The following is a 19221-nucleotide window of genomic DNA, read 5'->3' as shown; positions in this document are numbered from 1 at the left end:
ACAAAATGTTATATAGTTACAATGCTTTAATACAGTGGTCCATATTTCATTAGGTATTTAACATACTCAGATTAAATGTAGAGGTGGTGAAAATGTAGCCCCAATTTCTACAATGCTGCCTGTGATGTTCATCATTTCTAATGTGGAAATCACAGATTCCAGCACACTCTATTAGCAGACTTGTGGTCTCAGCAGGCCATGCTTATGTCAAGATGGTAGATGCAAACTTCTCTGTTTTGCACAAATTAAGAGCCAGGTTCCAATGCCCTTACACATACTAAAAAAAACCTTATATAGTTCTATGGAAGTAGTTCTATGGAAGTCAATGAGACTGCTTGTGTAGAAAGGCTGCACTCAACATAAAAATATTACATTCTGGCTCTGTGTGTTGTCCCGTGTGCTCCAAGCACACATCCTTTGGTTAGGCAAAGATTTGATGACCCTGTGCCAATATCAGTCTCAGGTTTGTATGCCAACCCAGCACATACAATATATAATATTTTGGATACCACAGTTAGGCTGTTATGAATCATAAATATTTAGGACATTAATCAACTTACGATCTGTAATAATTGCATCAAAAAGCATTCCCTTCCTCCATATAGGTTTTGATGCATCAGAAATGAGTGCATCAAGATAGTACTTCTCTAAACCATACTGCCGAAGGTTAGCTCGGATATTCTCATCCGGTCCTCTCCACTTCTGGTTCTTCCTGCTTGCCTTGCCTGCAAGAAAATAAAAAGGGCATAGTCTAAGGCAGAGGTTTTCAACCTGTGGTCCACAGACTATGTCTATTTCCAACAGGGTCTGCCAATGAAAAAAGGTTGAAGGTTGATCTAAGGCAAATTAGATGTGGCAAAAGTGTTCTGATTTTTCATTATTTATTTTAAGAGAATAAGGAGGTCACCTAGCTCTTATATAATGCTTTTCAACAGTAGATCTCACAACACTTCATAGGATTCATATTTGAGTAGTTGCCTCAAATAAAAACAATTTAAGATCTCGTCACCAGACCTGTCCTACTTATTGTGGAAAGTGGCTGTCGGGATTCTCTGAAGTATCAGAAGTTATTCTATTCAAGCCTTCTATTTCACAATTATGTTGTTCCATAAATGCAAATGAGAGGAAGAAACAGTTCAATAAAACTCCCCTACTTCACAGAGATATTGTGAGGAAAGTTTACTAAAGTTTACAAGGCACTCATGTTATGCTAATACACACCACATAAAACCCTACTCATACATCAAATTTAATCTACACAAGAATCTTCCGGAGTAGCAAAAATATTGTTAGAACTTTGGGTTTCAAAAGCTGCTAAGAAAATAACTACTGTATGACAGAACAGGATGGTGCCACCAGTACTAGCAGAGGTCTACTGTTTATTTTTAATCCCTTTGGTAGACTAACAATGGCTAATCTTTTATCCTAATTTAACACAGAAAACAAAAGGGATTCAATAAAGCCAATAGGCATTTCTCACCATGAAGGTACTTCTTCGGGATTTAACAGGAAGAGAGAACACATCTGTATCTAACTTTAATATGAAGATAACTTTCCCTCATCTTGAATATTTGCAGATTAAGAAATACACACCTGTGGCATAAGGCATAATATCTCAATGGGAACATATAGTTGCAATATTGAATTCCACTACTTTAAACAGATTTCAGAGTAACAGCCATGTTAGTCTGTCTTTGCAAAAAGAAAAGGAGTACTTGTGGCACCTTAGAGACTAACCAATTTATTTGAGCATGAGCTTTCGTGAGCTACAGCTCACTTCATCGGATGCATACCGTGGAAACTGCAGTAGACATTATATACACACAGAGGCCATGAAACAATACCTCTTCCCACCCCACTGTCCTGCTGGTGATAGCTTATCTAAAGTGATCATCAAGTTGGGCCATTTCCAGCACAAATCCAGGTTTTCTCACCCTCCGCGCCCCCCCCCCCACAAACTCACTGTCCTGCTGGTAATAGCCCATCCAAAGTGACCACTCTCTTCACAATGTGTATGATAATCAAGGTGGGCCATTTCCTGCACAAATCTAGGTTCTCTCACCCCCTCACCCCTCTCCAAAAACCACACACACAAACTCAAACTCCTGCTGGTAATAGCTCATCCAAAGTGACCACTCTCCCTACAGTGTGCATGGTAATCAAGGTGGGTCATTTCCAGCACAGGTCCAGGCTTTCTCACACACACACACACACACACACACCCCCCGGGAACGAACACACACACACACACACACACACACATAAACTCACTCTCCTGCTGGCAATAGCTCATCCAAACTGACCACTCTCCAAGTTTAAATCCAAGTTTAACCAGAACGTCTGGGGGGGAGGGGGGGTAGGAAAAAGCAAGGGGAAATCGGCTACCTTGCATAATGACTTAGCCACTCCCAGTCTCTATTTAAGCCTAAATTAATAGTATCCAATTTGCAAATGAATTCCAATTCAGCAGTTTCTCGCTGGAGTCTGGATTTGAAGTTTTTTTGTTGTAAGATAGTGACCTTCATGTCGGTGATTGTGTGACCAGAGAGATTGAAGTGTTCTCCAACTGGTTTATGAATGTTATAATTCTTGACATCTGATTTGTGTCCATTTATTCTTTTACATAGAGACTGTCCAGTTTGACCAATGTACATGGCAGAGGGGCATTGCTGGCACATGATGGCATATATCATATTGGTGGATGTGCAGGTGAATGAGCCTCTGATAGTGTGGCTGATGTTATTAGGCCCTGTGATGGTGTCCCCTGAATAGATATGTGGGCACAGTTGGCAACGGGCTTTGTTGCAAGGATAGGTTCCTGGGCTAGTGGTTCTGTTGTGTGGTATGTGCTTGTTGGTGAGTATTTGCTTCAGGTTGCGGGGCTGTCTGTAGGCAAGGACTGGCCTGTCTCCCAAGATTTGTGAGAGTGTTGGGTCATCCTTCAGGATAGGTTGTAGATCTTTTGATAAGCTATTACCAGCAGGAGAGTGAGTTTGTGTGTGTGGTTTTTGAAGGGGGGTGAGGGAGTGAGAGAACCTGGATTTGTGCTGGAAATGACCCACCTTGATTATCATACACGTTGTGAAGAGAGTGGTCACTTTGGATGGGCTATCACCAGCAGGACAGTGAGTTTGTGTGGGGGGGCGGAGGGTGAGAAAACCTGGATTTGTGCTGGAAATGGCCCAACTTGATGATCACTTTAGATAAGCTATCACCAGCAGGACAGTGGGGTGGGAAGAGTTATTGTTTCATGGCCTCTGTGTGTATATAATGTCTACTGCAGTTTCCACGGTATGCATCCGATGAAGTGAGCTGTAGCTCACGAAAGCTCATGCTCAAATAAATTGTTTAGTCTCTAAGGTGCCACAAGTCCTCCTTTTCTTTTTCCACTACTTTAAACTGCACTATCAATATAACGAGACAACTCTAAAAAGAGAAGTTCAAAAAAGTTTAACAGTGTTTAGTAACAAAAACTGCCAATACAAACTGGTATTAAAGCCAAAATACTTAAAATTGAGCATTAGTGAGTTCCAACCCACTGCAAAGAAAATGCCTATCTCAAAGCCCAATTCCTCCTCATTCAGTCACGTTTGAGAAGTTTGGATAGAAACTCACTATGCTTGTCCCCATGACGCACTGCTCTGGGGCATCGCTGTTAGCCAAACCAATCTACTTGCCAATCTTACCACTAAACTGAACCATGCCAGGCACCGCCACTCCAGGTGACATAATTCAGTTGTTGTTGGATTGGCAATTAAACTAATTACATATACTAGAAAACTTTAAAATAAAAAAATAAAAATCTTTATATCTTACTGACCCTTAATATTCAGAGTACTGCCTAGTTAGGCTATATCCGTAAATGTGTTAGTATATCACAGACGTTTCACAAAACAAACCCTGTGAAGAGGAATGCTCCTTTCATTCCCGGATCTACTAGTACCTGCTATAAAAGATACTTAAATACTGAAGAGTTAGAATTAACTTGTTCAGAAAGAAAATATACAACGTACCTAATCCATGGACAGTGTTATAATCTATATCAGTACCACACACGTATGCTCCAAAACGTGCAGAGGATATAAGAAGGCCGCCTGCAAAAGGAAAAATAAAAGTGGATCGTCTGCTGTCATGGATATTGCTACCTGAGAGTCTCTACTGAGGAACATGAGAATGTGAAAACACATGTACCACTCTGGGTTACAATCAAATGGCAGTTGCCCCTTTCTAGTTATAGTTAGAAATAATATTACTGTGAGGTCCCTTGTATGCCAACACTATTTTCCCTTTTATTCTCTTCACTGTACCTTAGTTTAACTTTGGAGTTTGGTCGTACGGTCTGCACACAAGGGCGCCCATTTCTGCAAGGCAGGCATCCACTCCCATGTACTAAAGTGCATTGCCTTAAAATGTGATGGAATGAAAACCATCAGATGGGGGCCACTCTCACAAGATGATACTGTGCAGTAGCCAAGATAATGACTTGGATAATGGAATGGAGGATATGCTTATAAAACTTGCAGATGACACCAAGATGAGAGGGGTTGCAAGCATTTTCGAGGACAGGATTAGAAATCCAAATGACCTTGACAAATTGGAGAAGTGGTCTGAAATCAACAAGATTAAATGCAATAGACAAGTGCAAAGTACTTCACATAAGAAGGAAAGAATCAAATGCACAATTACAAAATGGGGACTAACTGGCTTGGTGGTGGTGCTGCTGAAAAGGATCTGGGGGTTATAATGGATCACAAACTGAATAGGAGTCAACAATGCGATGCAACTGTGAAAAAGGCCAATATCATTCTGGAGTTTATTAACAGGAGTGTCATTGAAGACATGGGAGGTACTTGTCCCACTCTGCTTGACACTGGTGAGGCCTCAACTGGAGTACTGAGTCTGGGCACCACACTTTAAGAAAGATGTGGACAAATTTGAGGGAGTCCAGAGGAGAGCAACAAAAATGATAACGGGTGTAGAAAACCTGACTTATAAGGAAACGTTAAAAATGCTGTGCATGTTTAGTCTTGCAAAAAGAAAACTATGGGGGGTGGGACCTGAGAACAGTCTTCCAATATGCAAAGGGCTGTTCTAAAGAGGACTGTGATCAATTGTGCCTCATGTCTACTGAAGGTAGGACAAGAAATAATGGACATAATCTGCAGCAAGGGAGATTTAAATTGGATATTGGGGAAAAAAATTAAGGCTTCTAAGGGTTGTGGAATTTCCTGGAATTTAAGGCTTCTAAGGGAGGTTGTGGAATCTCCCCACTCCACTGGAGGTTTTAAGAAACAGGTTGGATAAACATCTATCAGGGATGGTCTACATTTGCTTGGTCCTGCCACAGTGCTGGAGGCTGGACTTGATGACTTCTCAAAGTCCCTTCCAGTGCTACATTTCTATGATTCTCTAACCCAGCAGGATAAACATCTGAGATTCAATGGAGGGTTTAAACTGAGAGGGAGATAAGAGACAGTCAAGGGTAGCAGTGTTCCTCTACAGCTCAAGAGGTACTGATGATACATCTGAAGATGTGGAAGAACAGTTTCTAAAAGGAAGAAGAGTTCTACTGTTCATCACCTCTATAAACACGCAGAGGATAGGAGCCACATCAGGAAGAGCTGGTTTGTTCAGCACTTACACTCCCCTCCGGTTACCATAAGATGATTAAATGAACATCAGTTTAAAAATCACTTCTGTCTGATAGTTTCTTTTAAACTTTCTATCGTTACAACTTATCCCTAAAAGGTTAATTAAAGTAAAATATTAGAGTGGGGAAAATATGGTTCTAAGTTTTCTCCTTGTTTACTTTGTCCATTTCACAGCAGTTTGTGTAAATTCAGTGTCTGTTTGTGGGAATGCTTCACACAGCAACAGGGGAGAGAAACTAAAATATTAGGAAAATGTAATTGTAAAAAGCACAACAATTGACAGTGTCAGATGCAGTACTTGAAATAATTTCTAACTCATTTTTATAGTTAGATTTTAAATTGACAATGTCCCTTTCAAGTTATGTAAGTATGGCCAGAACGAAGACAGTTTACTTCCTCAGTTATTGCAATGGATAGGACTGTGTACAGTTAGCATTTTTCTTGGGTATATAATATTTCTTGTTTTACTATGTCAATGGTGTCCTATAAACACACAACAAAAACTAAGAAGTAAATTAAGTATTTGTTTCCCCTTACTGTTGTGATCTGTTAGCTTAGTAAAAAGCTTTATGTATGATTTACCCTTGAAATCATGCTACATCTGAATGGTACATAAAAGGGATTCAAGTGTTTCCTCTCTGCCCTGAACAGCTTTCAAAATAAAGAGAAGGATGGCAGTAATGTACTTCCAAAGAGAAACTGCATTACTGGGTTAAATTATTACTAAGGAGATGTCCACGACAGTAAGCCTAACATAATAGCAAAAGGCCTTACACTGCAACTATAGACCAGACTCTAAACCTGCGACCTCAGTGATGAGTGGTTATGCATACAGATCATCCCATTTTAGTGAATGGAACAGTTCCATAAGAGTCAACAGCTCACCAGCGTGAGTAAGGGGTTCACAATCTGACCCTTTGTGCTTAGAATACAGATTTTTACTTTAGCCATACTCAGAAGAGGAGTTTAGATTAGTAAAGCGAGACTTTAGGCTTGAGGCTATCAAATGCTACCCATCACCATCTGTGTATTCTTAACACTTATTAAATATGCATGCTAAATATGCCATTTCAGAGCATTTAAAAAAAAAAACCTCTTACACTTATAAATTAATGAATTCAAATTAAGTAAAAATGAAGAGGAAAAAAATAATTGTCCTCCACTTTTCTTTGTTAATTGGATCCGGGAAAAACAAGGTTACTCACCCGAAAGGAGTCACCCGTTTCCCTTCTTGACTGTAATCCCTCAGAACAGATGGGCAGTGCCTCCAGAGAGTCAAGACAAATTTAGCTAGCCCTGTCCCCAAGTATGATATACCACCCAGTCCTATAAAGAGAGCAAGAAAGAGTACTTTGCTCATCTAATAAATTATTTCTTGATTGCAGAAAAGGAAGAGTTAGGAAATATGAACTGACCACTCAGTAAGTCTCTGGTTTTACCTCCCACCTATATCAAATAGTCACACTTTAAAATATTGATGATAATAAAGAACATACAACACTGCCTTCAATTTCTGTATTTCCACCATTACAATGAATTGTTCCCGTTCTAACCTTACCCCCCTTGCCTACATCTCTCTCCAAGTTTGATTTCCTAAGAGAATGAATTCCATGACAAAGTTGCTTTGTAACTTTAGTTTTTATTTAAAACACAAATATTGTAATTAAATGAATCTGACAAGAGAAGCAGAACACAAGCCAAAATGAATTTTCTTGACCTTCCAAAAAGCACTGCCAATCTGTGAAGGGGGAAAAACAAACAAAAAACACAAGAAAAAGAGAAGAAGTTTCTGAAAAGATTATAGTGTGGACTGAAAATTTCAGTTTGCACATGAACGATATTATATATAAAATGTGGAATTGATAAACGCTTTGTATCATCTGAAAAACACTGATACCATCAAAGCAGGATATTTTCCAAGTCACATTTACAAATAATAAAAAGAGAATCAGTCCCAGAACTGTGGGACCTGCTCCTCCCCATTCCTAACTTCTCAATGAGGACTTGCTGCCATTCATTCTCTGGACCCTTCCTACCAACTAAACACTCTCTTCCCCTCCTCTCCCCTCCCTTCCCCTCTACATTAGCACAGATACCTTTAGAACATTTCTTGTTCCCCTACTTCCTTCTGGATACCTGATCAAAGTTTACCTGGATTTCACTAAGTCACATCCACTACACTCCATCTATAGCTTTTGAAGAAATTGATGAAATTATCTTGACATAATCTACTTAAATGGCACATCCTGAAACATAGGCTTTTCCATTTCAAATTCAAACAAGGCGCAGGAAAAGGTACTTGAATGCCTCATAAGTGATCCAATAAATGGAATAAAAGCTCCCCCTACTGACTTATCAGGAAAAAAACAAACAGACAGACGGGAAAAAAAAAAACACTCATCCAGAGAAAGAAATGCACAAATTTGTCACCACATTTCCCTAGGACACAAGGAAGAGCTCATTATTTCCACCCCTGAAGAATATGGTCCAACAATTGCCATGCTAATGTGTTCAGTCGGGGATGCTCTCTGCCCTTCAATACCTTCCTAACAACTCCCCTACAAAAATGTTACAAGGGGCAACATTCTTAAAAGTTCCTACAGTGACATAGGAATCTAACTTCAAAATTTCACATCATTTGGGAACCTAAGTTCTACTGAAAGTCAGAGTGACTTTGGCTCCTAAGCAGTTAAATAACTTCTGAAAATGGGACTTAGGCACTTTCAAAAATGTTACTCAAGGTAAAAAAAGACTTGAGAAGGTACTTTGTTCTACATTTTCAGCAAATCTACCCAGTCCATCTGAAGTTGTAACCACTTCCCCTATAGCACTTTGGGAAATAACCAAGCAGTTGATTTTGTAATTATTCTTATTTGTACTGTGGCAGCACCCAGGCAAGAACCAGGACCGGGAGCCTCAGTCATGAACCAGGACTTCACTGTGCTAGGCACTGTACAAACAAACAGAAAGACAGTCCCTCCCCTAAAGAACTTACTTTTCACACACATAATATATATAAAGAAAGCAATACCCAATTTTCTAATTTTTTTCAGCAGTAGAAAAAGAAATACCTGTTCCAACAAATGGATCAAACACGACATCATTTGCTTTTACTCTCCCATGGTTTGCCATGATGAAAGACAAGCAGGCATCCATGCTTGTGTTCCCAATAAAATGCCTCCTTTTTACACTGTATGACTCAATAAGCTCCCTTTGCCCATCCGCTATCTGTAGAAACATTTAGAAAAAGTCAATGCGATGGCCCTGGATATAATAGGTAAGTAGACTAATAAACAGCCTTAATTATACTACTTCACAAACAGAATATCAGGCACTCTTCATTGAGTAGTATGCCACTTGGATTGAATCCACGGAAAATATAGAAATGAGATTTCTCTATAAAAGAATTGGCCTATTAGTAAAATTCCCAGACTTTAGGCTTGAGGCTATCAATCAATTACAGGGATGTTGCAATTACCAACCGTTATAGGTTTCACAGTAGCAGCCGTGTTAGTCTGTATCCGCAGAAAGAAAAGGAGTACTTGTGGCACCTCAGAGACTAACCAATTTATTTGAGCATGAGCTTTCGTGAGCTACAGCCCACTTCATCGAATGCATACTGTTATGGTGTCAGCTGCCTTTGGGGCACCCCCTTGTGGCCTGAGTTCACTCTGCAGGCCTCCACCTTCAATCTTCCTCCTTTCTTTTCAGGGAAAAAGAAAGTCAAACCAGATCAGTCCTGCAGGCACTTCTGGTTTCCCGCACCACCCCCCAAAACAACAAACCAAAAATAAAAATACAAAAACATTAAGCAATTACCTTAGTGGCCTTAATCTCTGGCCTCAGGTATCTCCGAAAGCCACTGGCAGGCTTGCTTTCTCTGGCAGTCCCTGAAATTCTCTCACCAACCCCCTTCCATTTCCTGTTACTTTTTACAGGGGAATCTCTGTTCAGATGGGCCCCCTTAGTAAGTAGGGTTTTCAACTTTGTACTTGCACAAAACCAAACACCAATGCCCCACCCCTCCTGACTCCATCACACCTCCTCCCTGCCAGTCGCTCACTCATTTTCACTGGGCTGGCTCAGGGGGTTGGGATGCGAGAGGGGGTGAGTGCTCCGGCTGGGGTTGTGGACAGAGATGAGGGGTTTGAGTTGCAGAAGAGGGCTACAGGCTTGGGGATAGAGCCGAGGGGTTTGGAGTACGGGAGGGGGCTCTGGGCTGAGGCAGGGGGTTGGGAGGAGGTACAGGCTCTGCGCTGGGTGTGCGGGAGGGGGCTCCGGGCTGGGGTTGGGCCTCCCTGTTAAGCCCAGAAAATTCAGAATTAAAGTTAAACTTAAAAATTCAAATATATTAATGTATTTATGTAAACGCATGGCTACACAAACCACTTAAGTTCTACATTAAGGTCCTAGCTACACTGGTTTTCCAGCTAGGTTTATAAGCTATGTTTAAGTACTGTTAAAAGCAACACTCTTCAAACCAGAACCTGTTGAAAAAATAGCAAACATTTTTAATGAGAATTTCAACCATCATGTTTCTAACACAGTTTGAACAGAACCAACGTAGGCAGGGTCAAACCACGTTAGAACACTCGTCTGCCATCATGTGCCAGCATAGTTTAATCCAATACCAACTAGCTGGCCAAACCATAGTAGAATCAAAAACAGACAGCTGCAGCGGCACAGGAGCTAGCAAACAGAGCTGTAAACAGGGGACTTTGAGTGGGAGTTTGAAAGGGGAGTTTGTCTTGCAGAGCTTGGTTTTCTTTTTGTTTGTTTGTTTTTTCTGTGGGGGGTGGTGTTTTGGGTGTGGTTTGTTTTTCCCAGATTAACAGGATTTAGGTGGGAAGGCTATGACAGACACAGAGGCAGCAGTGGGAGTGACCCATGTTGTGGAAGACACAATGAAGATGACTGGATGTGGAAGCTGTGGTATGTACATGATCCTGGAGGGGGCACCTGGTAAGAGTTTTGTCTGTATGAAATGCCATCTGATAGAGCTGATGGAGGAAAAGATCCAAGGTTTGGAGATGCAGGTGGAAAGGCTGGTTGAGTTTAGGAAGGGGTTTGAGCAGATTATGGAGCAAAGACATGAGGTATCTGAAGGGAAAAGCTCAGACTTGCAGATGGAAGCAGGACTGGGGAATTCTGAGGGGAGACTGGGTGAGGAAAGTGGTCAGTGGAAGCATGTGACTAAAAGAAACAGGCAGAGGAAAAGACGGGCTAGTGAAGGAGAAACAGAGCTCAAGAATAGGTCTACAGAGTTGGAAAATGAAGAAGGGGCTCAGCAGGTAGTCACTGAAGGTGGAAGGGCAAGGAAGAAGAGAAGAGCGGCTAGTCCTATAGGAAAAGGAGAAGAGTTAATGGAGATTACACCAAATATGAGCCCCAGGAGGATATAGGATGGGTTGAAGAGGATTACAAGGGAGAATAGGAATGGAAAGAATTTGCAGCCAGAGGGAACAAGGGATAGACTGGAGAATAGCACCGTCACTTGGAAAAGGCAGGTCTATGTGACTGGGGACTCTTTACTGAGAAGAATAGATAGGCCTGTAACCAGAGCTGATCCAGAGAATAGGAGGGTGTGCTGTCTTCCAGGTGCTAAGATACAGGATGTAGACCTGAGGTTGAAAAGGATTCTAAAGGGAGCAGGAAAGAATCCCCTAATTATCCTTCATGTGGGAACAAATGATACGGCTAGATTCTCGCTGGAAAGTATTAAGGGAGACTATGCTAGGCTGGGGAAGATGCTTAAGGAAATCGAGGCTCAGGTGATCTTTAGTGGGATTCTGCCTGTTCCTAGAGAAGGGCAACAAAGGTGTGACAAGATTATGACTATCAACAAATGGCTTAGGCAGTAGTGCTATAAGGAGGGCTTTGGGGTGTATGGCCACTGGGAGGCATTCATGGACAGAGGACAGTTGTCTCAGGATGGACTTCATCTGAGTAGGGAAGGAAAGAGACTTCTAGGATGGAGGCTGGCACAACTGATTAAGAGAGCTTTAAACTAGGAATTTGGGGGAGATGGTTGGGAGATGTCCAGGTAATCTCCACGACAGATTTTAGCATTGAGAGGAAAGAAAACGAAGTAAGAAAGGATACAGCCGTGGGGAGGAGGAAGGGCAGTGTAGATACTAGTCTAATAGGTTATAATGGCTGTAGAATGACCGTGCCTAATAGGGTACAGAATGTGAGCGAGGCCAAACAGCAAAAATTAAGATGTTTCTACACTAATGCAAGGAGCTTAGGTAACAAAATGGAGGAACTAGAGCTACTGGTGCAGGAAGTGAAACCAGATATTATAGGGATAACAGAAACATTATGGAGTAGTAGTCATGACTGGGCTACAGGTATTGAAGGGTATGTGCTGTTTAGGAAAGACCGAAATAAAGGAAAAGGTGGTGGAGTAGCATTGTATATCAATGATGAGGTAGAATGTAAAGAAATAAGTGATGAAATGGATATGACTGAGTCTGTCTGGCAAAAATTACATTGGGGAAGGAAACTATTAGGGCCTCCCCTGAGGTGTGCTATAGACCGCCGGGATCTAATTTGGATATGGATAGAGCCCTTTTTAATGTTTTTAATAAAGTAAATACTAATGGAAACTGTGTGATCATGGGAGACTAACTTCCCAGATATAGACTGGAGGACGAGTGCTAGTAATAATAATAAGGCTCAGATTTTCCTAGGTGCGATAGCTGATGGATTCCTTCAGCAAGTAGTTGCTGAACCGACTAGAGGGGATGCCATTTTAGATTTGGTTTTGGTGAGTAGTGAGGACCTCATAGAAGAAATGGTTGTAGGGGATAGTCTTGGCTCAAGTGATCATGAGCTAATTCAGTTCAAACTGAACGGAAGGATTAACAAAAATAAATCTGCAACTAGGGTTTTTGATTTCAAAAGGGCTGACTTTCAAAAATTAAGGAAATTAGTTAGGGAAGTGGATTGGACTGAAGAATTTATGGATCTAAAGGTAGAGGAGACCTGGGATTATTTTAAATCAAAGCTGCAGAAGCTATCAGAAGCCTGCATCCCAAGAAAGGGGAAAAAATTCATAGGCAGGAGTTGTAGACTGCTGGATGAGCAAGCATCTCAGAGAGGTGATTAAGAAAAAGCAGAAAGCATACAGGGAGTGGAAGAAAGGAGGGATCAGCAAGGAAAGCTGCCTTATCGAGGTCAGAACATGTAGGGATAAAGTGAGACAGGCTAAAAGTCAAGTAGAGTTGGACCTTGCAAAGGGAATTAAAACGGTTCTACAGTCATATAAATAAGAAGAAAGCAAAGAAAGAAGAAGTGGGACCGCTAAACACTGAGGATGGAGTGGAGGTCAAGGATAATCTAGGCATGGCCCAATATCTAAACAAATACTTTGCCTCAGTCTTTAATAAGACTAAAGAGGATCTTAGGGACAATGGTAGCATGACAAATGGGAATGAGGATATGGAGGTAGACATTACCATATTTGAGGTAGAAGCAAAACTTAAACAGCTTAATGGGACTAAATCGGGGGGCCCAGATAATCTTCATCCAAGAATATTAAAGGAATTGGCATATGAAATTGCAAGCCCATTAGCAAGAATTGTTAATGAATCTGTAAACTCAGGGGTTGTACCATATGATTGGAGAATTGCTAACATAGTTCCTATTTTTAAGAAAGGGAAAAAAACTGATCCGGGTAATTATAGGCCTGTTAGTTTGACCTCTGTAGTATGCAAGGTCTTGGAAAAAATTTTGAAGGAGAAGGTAGTTAAGGACATTGAAGTTAATGGTAAACGGGACAAAATACAACATGGTTTTACAAAAGGTAGATCGTGCCAAACCAACCTGATCTCCTTCTTTGAGAAAGTAACAGATTTTTTTAGACAAAGGAAACGCAGGGGATCTAATTTACCTAGATTTTAGTAAGGCATTTGATGCCGTGCCACATGGGGAATTATTAAATTGGAAAAGATGGGGATCAATAGGAAAATTGAATGGTGGATAAGGAATTGGTTAAAGGGGAGACTACAACGGGTCCTATTGAAAGGTAAACTGTCAGGCTGGAGGGAGGTTACCAGTGGAGTTCCTCAAGGATCGGTTTTGGGACCAATCTTATTTAATCTTTTTATTACTGACCTCGGCACAAAAAGTGGGAGTGTGCTAATAAAGTCTGCGGATGACACAAAGCTGGGAGGTATTGCCAATTTAGAGAAGGACAGGGATATCCTACAGGAGGATCTGGATGACCTTGTAAACTGGAGTAATAGTAATAGGATGAAATTTAATAGTGAGAAGTGTAAGATCATGCATTTAGGGATTAATAACAAGAATTTTAATTATAAGCTAGGGACGCATCAATTAGAAGTAACGGAAGAGGAAAAGGACCTTGGAGTATTGCTTGATCATAGGATGACTATGAGCCGACAATGTCATATGGCCGTGAAAAAAGCTAATGCGGTCTTGGGATGCATCAGGAGAGGTATTTCCAGTAGGGATAAGGAGGTTTTAGTACCGTTATACAAGGCACTGGTGAGACCTCACCTGGATACTGTGTGCAGTTCTGGTCTCCCATGTTTAAGAAGAATGAATTCAAACTGGAACAGGTACAGAGAAGGGCTATTAGGATGATCTGAGGAATGGAAAACTTGTCTTATGAAAGGAGACTCAAGGAGCTTGGCTTGTTTAGCCTAACTAAAAGAAGGTTGAGGGGAGATATGATTGCTCTCTATAAATATATCAGAGGGATAAATACTGGAGAGGGAGAGGAATTATTTAAGCTCAGTACCAATGTGGACACAAGAACAAATGGATATAAACTGGCCACCAGGAAATTTAGACTAGAAATTAGACAAAGGTTTCTAACCATCAGAGGAGTGAAGTTTTGGAATAGCCTTCCAAGGGAAGCAGTGGGGGCAAAAGATCTATCTGACTTTAAGATTAAACTCGATAAGTTTATGGAGGAGATGGTATGATGGGATAACATGGTTTTGGTAATTAAATATGCATGGTAAATAGGCCCAATGGCCTGTGATGGGATATTAGATGGGGTGGGATCCGAGTTACCCAGGAAAGAATTTTCTGTAGTATCTGGCTGATGAATCTTGCCCATATGCTCAGGGTTTAGCTGATCGCCATATTTGGGGTCGGGAAGGAATTTTCCTCCAGGGCAGATTGGAAGAGGCCCTGGAGGTTTTTCACCTTCCTCTGTAGCATGGGGCACGGGTCACTTGCTGGAGGATTCTCTGCTCCTTGAAGTCTTTAAACTACGATTTGAGGACTTCAATAACACAGATATAGGTGTGAGGTTTTTTTTGTAGGAGTGGTGGGTGAAATTCTGTGGCCTGCGTTGTGCAGGAGGTCAGACTAGATGATCATAATGGTCCCTTCTGACCTAAATATCTATGAATCTATGAACAGGTTTCTATGTTTAAATATTGTTAAAAAGCCAGTGCAGATGCGACAACGACTTTAGGCCTTTCACAGTGTTGCAGCAACTCAAGGCCCTCTCTTCATTAGTGACAGAGGTGGACAATACTCTTAGTAACTAAGAGCTAACCAAGTATCATTCTTGCTAGCAGCCCAGGTGGTCACAATTGTCTTCTTGTAACCAGCTCTTATTACTTGGTTAGGGACCTTGTCCAGATATCAAAGTTTGTGTAAACAAGTTGGCTGGTCTTCCTTCCTTCTAGTTTTCTTTGCATTAGGACATCCAAGAGTGCATTTCCCCAGGTACTGCTGGTCCTACCTGTGAACATGACCTCCGGATGCTCTATCCTTGCTGAAGCAGTACAAGACACTAGTTCAGATTTTCCCAGGATGCACTGATACAAATACAGTTAGGTAGGCAGAATATGGACATGCCAATGTGACTGAACCATGGCCATATTGTGAAAGACATTGCTGTATGAACACAAATCAATCATGTTTATTGTACATGGATCAGATGAACATGTCCCAGCCAGTTTAAAAAACATGGCCGTACTTCCTATATAGTGTAGATGGGGCCAAAGTCCGGCACTTCCAACGTTCTGCTCCATAAACGTCAACTTCCGATTTACACTGAGTCAATAACTTCTGAGGTCCCAAGTTCATAGAATCATAGGACTGGAAGGGACCTCAAGAGGTCATCTAGTCCAGTCGCCTGCACTCATGGCAGGACTAAATATTATCTAGACCAAGGGTTTCAAACATGCGGCCCGCAAAGCTATTTGCTATGGCCCACCAAGCTCCCTGCGCCCCCGCACCCCTGCCCCAGTTATTTCCTGCAGCTGCCAAGTTCCCCTCCCACAGTGCGCCTCATCCCTGCTCCTCTACTTACCTCCAGGCGCTTCCCACCGCCAAACAGCTGTTTGGCAGCACTTAGCGGTTTCCAGAGGGGAAGAGCAGGGAGCCGCGTGCTCAGGGGAGGAGGCGGAGAAGAGGCACGGCAGGGGCGGGGAGGAGCTGGGGTGGGGACTTTGGGGAAGGGGTTGGAATGGGGGCAGGGCAGGGGTGGTGCAGGCCTCATGGAAGAGGTGGAGTGGGGGCGGGCAGTGTCAGTGATGCAGCCCTTTGGCGAATGTATTAGTCTTCATGAAGCCCTCCTGGTAATTTGAGTTTGAGATCCCTGATCTAGACCATTCTGACAGGTGTTTGTCTAACCTGCTCTTAAAAATCTCCAATGATTGAGATTTTACAACCTCCCTAGGCAATTTATTCCAGTGCTTAACCACCCTGACAGTTAGGAAGGTTTCCTAAAGTGCAACAAGGGAGGTTTAGGTTGGACATTAAGACCACTGCTTCTTGCCCTGTCCTCAGAGGTTAAGAACAACAATTTTTCTCCCGCCTCCTTGTACCAACCTTTTATGTACTTGAAAACTATTATGGTCCCTTCTCAGTTTTCTCTTTTCCAGACTAAACAAACCCATTTTTTTCAATCTTCCCTCCTAGGTCACGTTTTCTAGACCTTTAATCACTTTTGTTGCTCTTCTCTGGACTTTCTCCAATTTGTCCACATCTTTCCTGAAATGTGGCACCCAGAACTGGACACAATACTCCAGCTGAGGCCTAATCAGCGCACAGTAGAGTGGAAGAATTACTTCATGTCTTGCTTACAACACTCCTGCTAATACATCCCAGAATGATGTTCGCTTTTTTGCAACAGCATTACACTGCTGTCTCATATTTAGCTTGTGAAGTTGCAGGGATAGGACCCATGGGAAAACTACCTTTCTTTACCTACTTAGGTGCCATCTGGGGCCACTTCAAGTCCCTACGGCAGGTTAGAACAGCCGCAGGGATGCCCTAATTTGGATCCAGCTGCCTATAGCTTCAGGATGTTGTTCAGAGAGCCTGGAACAGCTAGAGAGTGGTGCTTCAGCCACATACCTCCCTCCACACACCTTTACTCTGGGTGTAGTGAAGAGGCTGTGTAGTACTATTAAGCCAGTATTGTGCCTTGCAGAAACTTGTCCCTATGTTGGAGAACTCCCCAGTGGACAAGTTTACAGCTCCTCTGTGCTGGCAGAGCTGCCTTAAAGGGGATGTACAGTGGCACAATAATTCATTGGGTCCCTCATGTCTAATCTCTTTTTACAGACACCTTAATCTTTTCATTTTTGTTTGGACTGATGAATTAACCTGTCTTTTCTTACTCACAATAAGGATTCCCAGAATTCTGCACTATCATTGCATTATACTGTATATGGTGGCATAAACAACTAGTAAATTTTTAAAAAGCAGAGAATTTATCACTTTTTTTTTAAAGCTTTAAATTTTCTTACATTTAATTTCTAAAAAAATAAAGTTTAAGTAATGATGCTAGAATCTGTCTTTTTGGATTATGCAAATTACTAAGATGTGATATAGTTTTACCACTCACCCATCTACCAAAATACAAATCAAGAGGTTCTTCTGGAATGTTGTTAGGGTCCATTCCATAATCTTCCAGAATCCAGAAGATATGTTCTGGGTTTTTTAAATTCACTTTTCCTTCAAATGGCAGAAATTCCAGAGCCTGTATAAATAGGAAAAACAAATTCTAGACTTCCTGGGGCAAATTTTTAAATAGTCAGGACAAGAAAAACAAAACTCATCTGTTAATTAGACATTAAAAGTTACCAGAAAAGTGGGAAGGGGACAAAGAAGATTGAGATTTCACTCTTTAGCTTCTTTCTGATGTATAAAGAAAGACTGAATGGTTTTGGATTGAAGATAGGTCAGGAGCCATTGTGTGTATTATTACATGTACATTGCTCACTTCTAAAAGAGATCTACTGTGAATACTAAATATGGAATTTTCAAATTAAAGCTTTTTTCAAGTCAAGCCAAAAAGTACCTGCTCTCAGTAAGGACTATGGCTACACCAAGTGTCTAGTTTCAAAATTCAGACATTTTTCATGTAGCCACTTAAAAAAATATTCTAGCCATAACTGGGGCGGAGGGAGGAGGAGATTCACCCCAGCTCCCTTGTAAGTGAGAAACAGCTGAAGGAATTTTGCTCAAACTTCCTCACTGGAACCCAACACCACAAAAATGAGAATCAACATTCACAGTGAAAATTTCAGCAAGATATATAAAATAGGTGGCTATAAAGACTACAAAATATTTTGCATAAGTACAGTAGTCACTATTTCTCTAAAAGATCATGGGAATATACAAAAATTAGCATTCACTTACCAATGCTTCTTGATTAAAACACTATTCTAGTTATGAGGAGACAGCACGGTCCAGCAGATTGGGCGCAGGACCAGGAATCAGAAGACTATTTCCAGCTCCGCAGCTAACTCAATGCATCACATTGGGCAAGCCACTTAAGTCAAAGTTTTCCAAACACAAATGCCTAAAGTAAAGGCACCTGAAAGTGGCCAGATTTTCAGAGGTGCTGCGTCCAGAAGTCCATTGCCTAACTTTAGCCATCCGACTTTCAACATTTTGGCCTTAACAACTCAGTGCCTCAGTTTCCCCATTTGTAAAATAGGTTCATTGATACTTTGTTTTTCCTCATAAAAAGGTTTTGAGTGAGATCTATTAGGAAAAGTACCAACTGTGGGATTTTCAATGGATTTTGAGTTAGGCACCCAGCTCCCATTCCATTTCAAATGAAATTAGGATGACTAATTCCCTTAAACCCTTTTGAAAATCCCAACTCAAGTGTAAATGTATTAACACTATAGTATTCTTATGAATACATGAAGTTGAAAATAAGATTTTTTTTAAATCACTTACATCTATCCTTTTAATTTTTTCCTCTTGTATCAGTGTTTTGTTAAATGCATGAATATGTATTTTGTATGTTGAGTTTGACTGTAGATATGGAACCTAAAATAAAGAAAAAACACCTTTTGGTTAGTACAAATTGCAACGCTATCCTGTGTGACTGAAATTAATTGCCTAGATTTTTAGAAACGTACCATTTTCTCCATTGGGTAGTCCTTCAGAGATGTGAACAGCTCTTCTGCAGATTTTCCCTGACCCCACAGTTCAAATATAGACCTGGAAATTCCATGATTATTAGATTGCTGTCAGTGAAGAAAACGATGCCTTATAAAATAAGCATCCTATTTCATATTCAGTCTTCTTTCACAGCATATTCAGGAAAGCACTTAAG

General features: G+C 41.1%; 1 protein-coding gene across 3 annotated transcripts in view; it reads right to left on the bottom strand.

Moving 5' to 3' along the window:
- TRMT11 (tRNA methyltransferase 11 homolog) overlaps window positions 1-19221 on the bottom strand; it is a gene marked incomplete at its 5' end in the record, with an annotated part of 62518 nt that overhangs the window by 32439 nt on the left and 10858 nt on the right. For 2 of the 3 annotated variants that reach the window (XM_084623682.1, XM_084623683.1), the window contains 6 exons: window positions 561-725; window positions 4014-4094; window positions 8723-8879; window positions 17494-17628; window positions 18840-18932; window positions 19025-19106. In XM_084623682.1, the coding sequence (XP_084479808.1) occupies window positions 561-725; window positions 4014-4094; window positions 8723-8879; window positions 17494-17628; window positions 18840-18932; window positions 19025-19106 (713 nt within the window). Of the gene's footprint in view, window positions 1-560; window positions 726-4013; window positions 4095-8722; window positions 8880-9133; window positions 13227-17493; window positions 17629-18839; window positions 18933-19024; window positions 19107-19221 lie in introns of those variants that run through there. The other variant, XM_084623684.1, reaches the window with a different exon arrangement.

This window comes from Lepidochelys olivacea (assembly GCF_965140295.1).
Source record: "Lepidochelys olivacea isolate rLepOli2 genome assembly, chromosome: 3".
NCBI lineage: Eukaryota > Metazoa > Chordata > Testudines > Cheloniidae > Lepidochelys > Lepidochelys olivacea.
The sequence above is the reverse complement of the archived record's forward strand: the minus strand, read 5'-3'. Positions and strand labels throughout refer to the sequence as shown.